This window comes from Elephas maximus, chromosome 5 (genome assembly GCF_024166365.1).
Source record: "Elephas maximus indicus isolate mEleMax1 chromosome 5, mEleMax1 primary haplotype, whole genome shotgun sequence".
NCBI classification, from domain to species: Eukaryota; Metazoa; Chordata; class Mammalia; order Proboscidea; family Elephantidae; genus Elephas; species Elephas maximus.
This window is the reverse complement of record NC_064823.1, coordinates 22,067,612-22,080,638: the sequence shown is the minus strand read 5'-3', so window position 1 is coordinate 22,080,638 and position 13,027 is coordinate 22,067,612. Positions and strand designations below refer to the sequence as shown.

Genomic DNA, 13,027 nt, shown 5'->3' with positions numbered 1-13,027 from the left:
TTGATACATTCTATTCGCCTACTTTTTATTTTCTACTTTGTTTTGGCCACACTAAAAATCTCAGTTTATCACAGATAATTTTTAATTTACCTTAAATACTCTATGTGTACACAGTTCATTATGAAATCCTTAACAGAAATATTTTCAAAAGAAAAATTTCAATTTTGAAAAAAGACACTCCTGAACTAAAAAAAAAAAAAAATTTTTTTTTTGACCTAAAAAGGGTTTAAACATGCCTAGAAACCTGTAACAATCTACATTTACCAGTGATATAAATGACTTGCCTCCAAATCTTTGTGTGTTTATATATTTATTAAAACAATTTAATTTGGAAGAGGAAAAATACTTGGCATGTTGTTAATTACAAGGTTATTCTGAAAAATAATACTATTCTACATTTATATAGCATTTTACAGTTCCTGAATTGATCTTGTACATATTTACTGATTTATATGAAAGATCATATAAGCTATCATAAAAATATCTAGAATTTAAACCTAATTAACCAAGATACCATGATGGAAAACTTGAGATAATTAAGATAGAAGCTAGATTAAATCTCCACAGAAACAGGTTCAGTTTCTGAGAAGGGAATGAAAATATTCAACATTCACTGAGATCCAGCCATTTTTTAAGGCAGCATTCTAAACACCTATCATACTAACTTCATTTAATGTCAAATCCATGTAAGTCTGTCTCCCTATTTAAAAAATGAGGAAGTTAAAGATCAGAAAGTTTACACAAATTGCACAGTCACACAGCTAGTAAAGGATAGGGCCAGAATTCTGATTGTTTTGTTTGACTTTGAACTTTGTTCTTTTCATTAAGATGAGAAAGGGAATAGAAAGCAATGAAGGAGAACATGTGAATTTGGTAGGGGAGAGGCAGAGACATAGGATTAATTCTAAAAGAAAATAAGTAGAGAATTTCACACACAGGAGGTACAAAATGCAAATTAAACAGTAAGCCTTCCCCAAATCTAGATACTTAATAATATGAATTTTAATAGAGGAAATTATTATGTTCACCCCAAACAGTTATCTCTTTATTAAAACAGAACTAAAAATATCTATTAATCAACAATTTGAATATCTTGCATTAAAGTTATTGAAAATAATTATTTTTAAAAAATTGCAACTTTTGACCAATATCCATATAATTCCCTTTCTATGAACATGCACATTTTAAATTATTGCTAACAAAGCACATTTTCATTTTTTTACTTTAGTATGAAAAGGTTAAAATGTGCAAAATTTCTAGAGAAATAAAAACACGATTTACTAAAACGTTGCCATCACTTCTCTGTTGGAGCACGTCTCCATTTTTTCAAGTATTTCTCAGCGTATGAGACTGCTTAGTGCTGGTGAGATACAATGATAGAAATGACAGGACGGGTGCCAGTGTTTACACGCTGATGCCCACTGCAATTATTTACCAACCTGCAGGGATGAGGGATATGAAAATAAAACCTACAGTACCACGAAAAGAAGAAAGCTCAGGGAATTCTGGCATGTTAGTATAATAATAAATCATGTAGTCATTAAAATAATCATTAAAAAGATAATAAATGGGCACTAAAAAGGCTTATGCAATGTTAAATTTAAAAAGCAAGAAATCAAACTGTCAGATATTATGATCTTAACTAGGTAGAACAACATACCCAGAATTTAACATGCAGTGTAAAGAATGCTTAGTTCCTACTTTATCTCTGAATGTTGCAGTATTTGTGAATGTTATTTTAAAAATCTTCCATACGAAACGTATCTTTTATAATCAGATAAACACATACAAAAATCTTCTAAAATCTTTGAGGGTTAATGTTTTGCACAAAATGTTTTCAAATGGGCTGCTGTATTTTTCAGTCCTACAACAAGGCCCAATAGCTATTAGCCTATAATATAGCCTCATATGTTGTCAAAAGTTTGTTTGGTGCCAGTCCAAGTAATTTTCATTAAATCAACTCTAAACTGAAGTAATGAAATGCTACTGGTCATTACAGTAAATACATAAGAAAAGGGAGAAAATCTCTTTCAAAAATATTAAGTCCTTAGATATAACTTGGTGAAACTGGTTTAGGCAATAAAAATCTTCATGTTACCACCTATGGTGATATACCCGCCAAGTCTAATTTTGAATGTAAACATCTCAATTAAACACACATACATCTTAAATAAAATATAAGCAAAAAGTAAAAAGAAATATATAGGACCCAAAATATAGGACACATACAAGAAAAACTGAGAAATCTAAGAAAAGTGAGACTAAATGAAGGAATACACCATGTTCATGGATGGAAAGAAAGCATATTTTAAATATATCAAAATTTTCCTGATTTAAAATAAAAGTTTAAACTAAACCTTAATGAGTTTTTGTTTATACCATTAAAATTAAAAAAAAAAATGCTATTAATCTGAAGGAATAAAGGTAAAAACATAAAATTTAGAATAATAATATGGCTAAGAAAGAGAGCTTGGAAGTAACTATATAAGAAAATTAGAAAAATTAAAGTGACACGGCATTTGCACAATAATCTACACAGCAGGCGGTTTAGAAATATATCAATAGCACACAGAAATATATCAATAGCATACATATGCACACGTCTTTAAACTTTACGCATGATAAAAACTTCACATCAGTCAGTAGAATACATTCTATATGCGTAAAATAGTTAAAAGTAAAAGTAAGACTAAACAACTGTAAAGGACAATACATTAGATTACATGCAACAGACTTCAAAAGAATTATTATAATTAAAAGAAGTTTAAGAAAATAGTTGCAAAGAATGATAGAATATGAAATAACCTTAATATATAATAGTGTCTTAAAACTTGATAAGAAAATCACTAGACTGGATAAAAACAAAAGCAGAGGTAATAATTCACAGAGGGAAAAAAAGACAAAATAGGCTTAAGAGGGAATGCATTCAACTGTAAATAAGAGGCGTAAATAAAATGAGATGCCATTTTTCATATATAAAATTGGCAAGGATTAAAAAAACATAATTCAGTGCTGGTGGAAATACAGAGAAACCAATATTCTCAGAAAGGAATACATCTTTCTGGAAAGCAATGTGACAATACAGACTAATAGCTGTAGAAATACTATTAAATTTTCGCCCACAGTTCCAAATCTAGAAGTCTACAGAAATCTCTTCAAAGGAGACATAGACAAATGCTTAGACACAGTCCAGCATATTTTTATGACTAACAATGTTTGAGGAAGAGGAGTAGGGTAAAGGAATCTGACCGTAATCCAGTTCTTCCTGGTTCCAAGTTTAATGTTGTCTTCACCAAGACATAGTTCAAGGAAAATGACAATTCATTTATTCATTCTCTAGCAAATAACTGAATGACAGCTTTGCTTGAAGCTCTGGTCTAGATTCTGGGCAGACATAGCAAAGGACAAGACAGGCAAAATGCCTATTCCCATGGAGGCTATATTATAATGGAGGAGACAGACAAGTAAGTAAACAAATATGAACACATTTTAAATAATAATAAGATATGAAGAAAATAAAATATGATAAAAAGAGAGTGTACAATTAGGTAGCTGGTGGTGTTTTCATTAGCTGCTTTCCAGTTGGTTCTGACTCATAGAGACCCTATGTACAATAGAACAAAACATTGCCCGGTCCTGCACCATTCTCGCAATCGTTGCCATGTTTGAGCCCAATGTTGCAGCCACTGTATCCATCCATCTTGTTGAGAGTCTTCCCCTTTTTTGCTGACCCTCCACTTAAACGAGCATGACGTCCTTCTCTGTGGACTGATCCCTCCTGATCTCATGTCCACAGTAAGTGAGACAAAGTCTCACCATCCTCAGTTCGAAAAAGCATTCTGGCTACTTCTTCCAAGACAGATTTGTTCTTTCTTATGGCAGACCATGGTATATTCAATATTCTTCGCCAACACCATAATTTAAAAGTGTCAATTCTTCTTTGGTCTTCCTTGTAACACTGCAGTTCCGAGTCTAGGTTTATACAGTAAACCTTCAACATGTGTACAAGAACATGTACAAGCATGTTCACGAAGCATTTTTTGAATCAGTAAAAAACTGAAGGCAATCTAAATTCCAAGAATAAGATAATGGAAAAATAGAGATTTACTCATGGAAAGGAATACTACACAGCAGTTAAAACCAGTGAACTGAATTTAGAAGAATCCGTTGCCGTCAAGTTGATTCCAACTCATAGCGACCCTATCGGACAGAGCAGAACTGCCCCATAGAATTTCCAAGGAGAGCCTGGTGGATTTGAACTACTGACCTCTTGGTTAGCAGCCACAGCTTTAACCACTGTGCTACCAGGGTTTCCTTATAAGAACAGGGCTTAAAATAAGATTGACTAAAGAAAAGAGTATAACGATAATGGTAAGAATAATAACAGCAGCAATGTATTTACAAAGCACTTGATATGTGTTAGGCATTGCTCTAAGTGCTTCACACGTAATTTGTCATTTAATAGAGAAATCTTATGAGAAAAGTGACATTATAATCTCCATTTCATAGATGAGGAAACTGAGAAACAGAAAGTTTAAGTAAGTTGCCTAAGATCACACAGCCAGTGAGTGGCTGAACTAATGGTATATGCAGTGTTTCATGTATGTTATCTATAAAAATACAGAGTATGTAAATATGAGTTGAAAGGATATAGAATTAACTAATGACACTGGTTGCCTCTAATGAGGAAGAGAAAGAAATGGGAGGACACAGAAAACCAAAAGGGGCTTCAATTTTATCTGTCCCTGGCACATTAAGTGCTACACAAGTATTTGCCATTATCATTTTAAGGAGTCCCTGGGTGGCAAAAACAGCTAACCACTGAGCAACTAACCAAGAGTCTGATGGTCTGAACCCACTCAGCTGCCTTAGAAGAAAGCTCTGACGACGTGCTTCCAAAAGGCCACACCCTTGGAAACCCTATGGAGCGCAGTTCTACTCTGCAACACACAGAGTTCCCACGGGTTGGAATCAACTTGACCACAACTGATTTGTGTTTTTGTTTTTTTTGGTATTATCATTTTAACTCCCACATCTTTTATCAACTACATTTTTATCAATAACAACAAAAAAGAATACTATATATGGAAACCAAAAGTGCTACCTTGATCAGCAAAGAGTCGACTGATAGAGAAAGCTGGTTACAGGAAATCATTTTAACAAATTAGTAAGTTTTCAATATTGTAAAATGCATAGAACTATTTAAAAGTGATGCAGTTAATTAACTATTATCATCCAATTGTACTATAAACTCTGTGACTCCTTTTATTTCTGATCATGTACTTTTATCCATTATATAGGCTGTTCTCTCATATTGGACAAGGGTATATTTCCAGAGATGTCCTACAGGACTGTTGACAGTCGACAGTCTCTCTTCTGCCACCGAGAAAAATGCATTAGAGTAATTACCATTGATTACCAAAAAAACATTTGTTACTCTGAAGATGTGCAGTCTAGCTGAAGGAAATCTCATAAACTGATCATGATACAGCATAACTGAAGACCCATAAATATGTAGCAGCTAACAGGGCACGAAACACCCTTTTACTAAAGAAATTTTAGCAAAGAATCCTGAAAAAAAGTAACGTTTAAACCATCTTACAATATTCTGCGGCCTTTTTTACATGTAATTATTAAATGCAAAAGGTAAAGCTGGGAAAAGCTGGTAGAAGAAGCAGAGGCAACAATCAGACTTTGAATTGTGTACTTTCCTCTAAGAAAGAGACACAAATACTAGTTAATCAATGAAAAACACTTGAGGGTGGCAGTAAGAAATGATGCTTACCGGTAAACATTTTAGTAACAGCCTTACTCTGTTTTCGGGCAGAACAGAGAAGCAATAGCCATGGTGGAAAGAATTCATGGTGACCAGCTAAAAGCTCTGCAACAGTGCCAGACAAGCTGGTAGATGTGTGTTCACCTTCAGTAACGTTACACCCTTCATCGACAGAATCAACAAGCAGATAGAGGCTTTGCTGGGGAGGCTTCATTCCCAAAAGAGGGAGCAGAACACACCTGTAAAACACACCCATAGAAGCATTTTCAATGTCAATGGCTATGATGTTATGATTTATTATTCAAACATTAACCCAGTGCCGTCGAGTCAATTCCGACTCTAGGATTACTAATTACAAATACATTCTAAGAAAAAAATCCAGGTTTTAGATTTAAAATATTGTACAAGTTTCAATTCCTCACTTTAAACATTTAAATAGTTCACATTTCCAGAGAACATTTTCTACAATAAAATGTGTATATTAATAATTTAGTATAATTAAAGAGGACAATAGGAACTCAAAGAAAACTAGATTTCAATATTGTATCCCCTTCCTAGTTTTGTGAACTAACGATATAAATCTTGAATTATTTGCAAAATACACACGTCATTATGAGTAAGGCTAAAGTGTGTTGAAGAGAAGGAAAAAAAAAAAAAAAAAACCCTAGGGATCAACTTTAATGAAAACAAGTTTTCTGAAACTGTATCAGGGGCTGCAGAACCTACCCCGCGGCTCCATGGGAGAAGACATGATGATGTGTTTCTAGAAAGAGTACAGCCAATAAAACCGTATGGGAGAGTTCTACTCTGTCACATGGGGTCACTATGAGTTCAAATCGACTCAACAGCACCCAACAACAACAACATAGAATTTATAAACTGTTTTATCAATTCTCTTACAAAACAATTGCACATTATACTAACTTACCACACATAAATTTTGAAAGACTGTAAAAGGATAAAACTACAGTCCTGGTCCCATTTGATACAGCTTCAAATTTCAAAATAAAGAATAAATTATTAGGTTTATCCCATTGATTAATGCATTTCCTACATATGTAATTTATATTGCAGTTGAATATAACTTTCTCCAAATTCAAACAATGCTCATTCATTCTCAACAAATATTTACCTGATATGTGCCATGTATAGAATAAAGCACTGAACAAAATATAGTGAAGAAGACCTAATTTATCCAGTTATGAAAACCAGAAATCTACAATCCTTTCTACATGCCTCTTCTTAACTTCAATCCCATAGCCACTAGGATGCAATTCATCATTATATCCTATCGATTTCCTCTTAAAACTCCCTCAAACTCACCTCAGTCTCTAACATCCTCACCCTAGTCCAAACGACCCCCATCTCTTTCACCTGGACTACCATAACAATGTATATGCCTTCAACTGTTCCCCTCCGATGAGTTCATACTGCAGCCAGAGTAACTTCTGTCAAACGGTACTCCAGCTACACTAGACTTCTTGCAGTGACTTTTATTAGTATGATTACACAAGGGCCTTTTCATTTGCAGTTCCAAAGTCAAATCTCTTTTACATGCTTTCAAAACATCAAATATTTCTCCTTCACAGCATTATCAAATTTACAATTTTTTATTTACTTATATCTATTTCTCCTTTTAGACTGTAGCCATCATGAGAACAGAGGCTATGCTTATCAGTGTACCCTGAGAACCTAGCATACATAGTTCCTTGCTCACAGTACTTACTACTTGTCAGTGTTTTAACCTAGAATGGAAAACAAATAACTGCAAAGCAGTGTCCTCAGCACTATGATAAAAAGTTGTAGAGTTACCAACATGGCAAATAAATGGTCACTTAATCAAGGGAAGTGGGTAAGAGAGGCAAAAGATGTCAGAAAAATATTGAAATATTAGGTGCCCATGGTGAACTAGCTTTTGAAGAACCATTAAAATTCTCTAGGGAGATAAAAGGAAAGCAGGGCAATTCTGCAGAAGGAATATGCTAAGTTTGGGGAAAAGAAAACCCTCACAACTGGACCAATAAGCAACATCATGATAAACGAAGAAAACATTGAAGTTGTCAAGGATTTCATTTTACTTGGATCCACAACCAACGTTCATGGAAGCAGCAGTCAAGAAATCAAACAACATATTGCATTGGGCAAATCTGCTGCAAAAGACCTCTTTTAAGGGTTCAAAAGCAAAGATATCACTTTGAGGACTAAGGTGCACCTGACTCAAGCCACGGTAAGTTTATTTGCCTCATAGCGAAAGCTGGACAATGAATAAGGAAGACCAAAGAGAAACTGATGCATTTTAATTATGGTGTTGGAGAAGGGTACTAAATATACCATAAACTGCCAGAAGGAACAAATCTGTCTTGGAGGAAGTACAGCCATGATACTCCTTAGAAGCGAGGATGGTGAGACTTAACCTCATATATTTTCGACATGTTATCAGGAGGGACCACCAGTCCCTGGAGGACATCATGCTTTGAAAGAAGAGGGTCAGTGAAAAAAGGAAGACCCTCAGTGAGATGGACTGACACAGTGGCTGCAACAGTGGGCTCAAACACAGTAAAGATTGTGAGAATGGCACAGGACCAGGTAGTGCTTCATTCTGTTGTACATAAGGTTGCTATCAGTTCGAACTGATTTGATGGCACCTAACAAGAAGTTTGGGAAAAATCTACCTTATTGCACATTACACATGTATTTCATCTGCTATGAACAGAAAGAAGGTTGGTGAAAAACCAGTAATAGCTTTATAGTATAATCAATGCCACTTCAAAGATAATCACACAGTGCTATGGGAGTATACAGGACGCCAACCTAATTTTGATAGTGATGGGGTGGGAGGAAGAAGGCAGGGAAGTTAGGGACTAACGCTTTGTAAGGTAATAAGCCAGGAGAAGGAGCTAAGCCAGGAAAAAGAGCCAGAAGTAGGAAAGGACACAGTAAACAATACAAAAATCTAGTAGAGGTAATATCACATGCAAAGGCTTGGAGAAGAGAAAGACCAGTGAATCAAATGTGGAAGAAAAGAATTACACAAATAACTAAACGCTGAGCTTTGTAAGCTTTGCTACAAAATTTGGACCTTGCCCTAAGAAGGCAAAAAAAACAAGAAAAGAAAATTATACACACACACGTTTGTTGTTGTTGTGTGCCATCGAGTTGATTCTGGCTCATAGCGACCCTATTGGACAGAGTAGAACTGCCCCATAATGTTTCCTAGGCTGAAATCTTTACAGGAACAGATTGCCAGGTCTTTTTTCCTACAGAGTTGCCAGTAGGTTCAAACTGCCAATCTTTCAATTAGCAGCTGAGCACATAACCATTGTGCTACCAGGGCTCCTTATATACACATAGATAAAAAAACCAAATCAAACCCGTTGCTGTGGAGTTGATCCTGACTCAAAGTGACCCTATATAGGACAGAGTAGAATTGCCCCATAGAGTTTCCAGGGAGCGGCTGGTAGATTCGAACTGCCAGCCTGTTGGTTAGCAGCCAAGCTCTTAACCACTGCACCACCAGGGCTCCATATATACACATTATAACCCAAACCCACTGCTGCTGAGTTGATCCTGACTCAAAGCGACCCTATAAAATAGAGTGAAATTGCCTCATAGTGTTTCCAAGGCTGTAATCTTTAGAGAGGCAAACTGCCACATCTTTTTCCTATGGAGTGGCTGGTAGGTTTGAACCACCAACTTCTGGCTAGCAGCCCAGTGCTTAACCACTGCTTCAGCAGGGCTCCTTACATACACATAAATATTCACGGAAGGCCCTCAGTGGTACAAACAAACCTAAAGGATGGTGGTTCAAGGCCATCCAGAGGCACCTCGGAGAAAGGCCTGGTGATCTACTGAAAAACTAGCCATTAAAAACCCTATAGAGCACAGTTCTACTCTGAAATACATGGAGTCACCCTTGAGTCAGAACCAACTCAACAGCAACTGGCAGGCAGTAAATAATACATACACACCCACACACCAAATATATATATACACACACACACAAATAGAAAATATCATACACAAATATAACGTATACATATACTACACAGTTGAGCCTCAGTATTCATGGATTTCATATTGGCAAATTCACCTATTCACTAAAAATGCAGGGCTTTCGTGGTCATTTGTAGACATACACATGTACAGGGCAATAAAATACTCCCAGTTGAGCTCAAACAAGGCTGGTTCTGCCTCAGTATTACTTATAAGTAATACAGATATATATGGAGCCCTGGTGGCACAGTGGTTAAGTGTTCGGCCGCTAACCGAAAGGCCTGCAGTCTGAATTCACCAGCCGCTCCTTGGAAACCCTATGGGGCAATTCTACTCTGTCCTAGAGAGTTGCTAGGAGTCAGAATCGACTTGATGACAACAGGTTTATATATATATACATACATATATATATATACGGAAACCCTGGTGGCGTAGTGGTTGAGTGCTACGGCTGTTAACCAAAGGGTTGGCAGTTCAAATCCAACAGGCACTCCTTGGAAACTCTATGGGGCAGTTCTACTCTGTCCTATAGGGTTACTATGAGTCGGAATTGACTCGAAGGCACTGGGTTTGTTTGTTTGTTTGTTTTTTGGTTATATATATATATATATATATATATATATAACATGCACAATTTTTTTTTTTTTGCACACATAAGGAGTCCCTGTGTGGTGCAAGCAGTTTACATGCTCAGCTGCTAACTGAAAGACTGGAAGTTTGAGTTCACCCAGAGGCACCTTGAAAGAGAAGCCTGTCAATCTACTCCAAAAAATCAGCCATTGAAAACCCTATGGAGAAGCAGCGAGTGTTTATTATGATGGGAAATCTGGCAATGATTATGTGTGGTGGTTGCACATCACGATTAATGTAATTAATATCACTAAACCATACGCCTGAAAAATGCTGAACAGCAAATGTTGTGTTACATGTATTTTTACAATTAAAAAAAAAAAAAGAAAACCCTGTGGAGCACGGCTCTCCTTTAACACACGTGGGGTTATTATGACTTAGAATCAACTCGACGGCAACTGTTTTCTTTATATACACTTATGTATGTACACCATTCTTGAACACTATCCCCAGAGCCACCACTGATAATTTCAATTCAGTGCCTTACATGGTTAAAGCACTTTACATGTCCGTAACTCATTCAACTGTCACACTAACTCTTTAAGGTGTGTACTATTATAACACCCACTTCCAGATGAGGAAATCAAGGCATAAGAACCTAAAGAAAAGCCAAACCCACTGCTGCCTAGTTGATTCCGACTCATACTGACCCTATATGTAATTTGCCCAATGTTACCTGTAAGTGATAAGGGATTCAAGTACAAGGTCTGGCTCCAGAACCTACATTAAGGTTATCATTCATCCTGGGTTGCCTGGGACTTTTCCAGTTTTAAGCACTGAAAATCTGAATTCTAGGAAAACCCCCACTCCCAACCCCAAAACCAAAACCCAACCAGTTGCCATACAGTCTATTCTGACTCTCCCCATATGCTGCAGAGTAGAATGCAGTCCGTAGGGTTTTCAGGGTTGTGACCTTTTAGAAGGTTGCCAGGCCTTTCTTCGAACATGCCTATGGGTGGATTCAAATCATCAATCTTTTGTTAGTAGTCAAGTACGTAGTACTTTGCACCACCCAGGTACTCTATCTCCCAATCTTAGTACTGGGCAAACTTGGGTGGCTGGTCACCCTAGTCCACTCTCATCCACTATGATCCACTGCTTATAAAGTGGTGGCAGTAAGGATAGCATAAACAGATTTGAGAGAAATTTGATGGGTGAAATTGATAGGTTTTGGTGACTAATTAATCCATCACTTTAATGTACTCTCAATTATATATCAACATGGGAAGGAAGCAGATAGAAAATTCATTATTACTTGTAAGTCATAACTACTTAAAATATATCATTTTTCAAACAGAGCATTTTAAAGTTTTAATATAGTTCTAACTGGTCTGGATATCCGCTTTTTTAGGCCAACCAAGATTAAAGAAACAAACTGGATATGGCAGTAACAGAGAGAATATTATTAGACAATAGTGATATTGTTAAAGAAAACACAAAACAGAAGAGAAACTAAAAAGCAATACACAAAAGACGTGTTCAGGAAAAACACTGGAGTTTGAGAAGCATGAGAAAATATGTGGATAAGAGTCACTAATATTTCAGCACAGAGAGACACTTAAGAACATAATATGAACCAAAATCAGGAAGTGAAGGCTGTAGATTTTGGAAGTTTTTACTTAGCGAGTGTCTTAGGCTGGGTTTTCTAGAGAAGCAAACCAGTAAAGCATATAAATGTACAGAGAGATTGATTTATATCAAGGAAATGGCTCAAGTGATTGTAGAGTCTGGAATGTCCCAAGTCTGTGGATCAGGATAGAGGCTTCTTTTGATTCACGTAGCTGCAGGGGCTGGCGAACCCAAGATCGGCAAGTCAGAGAGCAAGACTCTTGCTCATAGGCTGTGAAGATCAACGAATCCCAACACTGGCATATAAGCTAATAGCTCCAGTCCCAAGAATCGGAGGCTAGATGAACAGGAGACAGCCGCAGGATCCAGAGTGAGTAAAAACGCCAGAACCTCTGCTTATATTTGGATGCAGGTTTCCCCAAGGAAACTCCCTTTCAACTGATTGGCTACTCATGGCATATTTGATCATGGGAGTGATCAAATAGAAATAGAGAATCATGGCCCAGCCAAGATGACACACAATCTTAACCATCACAGCAAGTTTTAACTGTGTTCAAACAATTTTTCAATTTAGCTTTACCTTGGGCTAGAGACACACACACACAAAAAGCGAAAACTTCAGAAACAATAATTGTAGGTTCACAGACAGGAATTCAGAAAAACAAAATAAATCTACTCTTTGGAAACATCTTATGCTATTAACAAATGACATGATCCTATATAACAAAAATTCCAAAGAATCCACAAGAAAGGTACCGGAGCTAATAAATGAATTAAGCAAAGTTGCTGAGTACAACAGTAACATAAAAATCAGTTGGGTTCTACATACCAGTAATGAAAAATCCCCAAAAGAAATTTTTTTTTTTAAATTCCATTTACAATAACATCTAAATAATAAAATACCTAAGAATAAATTTAACACTTCCCAACTTCAAAACTTACTACTCAAAGCTATAGTAATCAAACGTGTGGTATTAGCATAAGGATAGGCATGTAGCCCTATGTAACAGAACTGAGAAATGCAGAATTAAACCCACGCATTTATGGCCAATTGGTTTT

The 13,027-nt window shown here is 36.2% G+C and overlaps 1 protein-coding gene across 2 annotated transcripts in view; it reads right to left on the bottom strand.

Moving 5' to 3' along the window:
* Positions 1-13,027, bottom strand: part of ANKRD50 (ankyrin repeat domain containing 50) — a 59,402-nt gene that overhangs the window by 10,946 nt on the left and 35,429 nt on the right. For both annotated transcript variants that reach the window (XM_049885366.1, XM_049885367.1), the window contains exon 3: positions 5,786-6,015. In XM_049885366.1, coding sequence (XP_049741323.1) covers positions 5,786-6,015 — 230 coding nt within the window. The remainder of the gene's footprint in view (positions 1-5,785; positions 6,016-13,027) is intronic.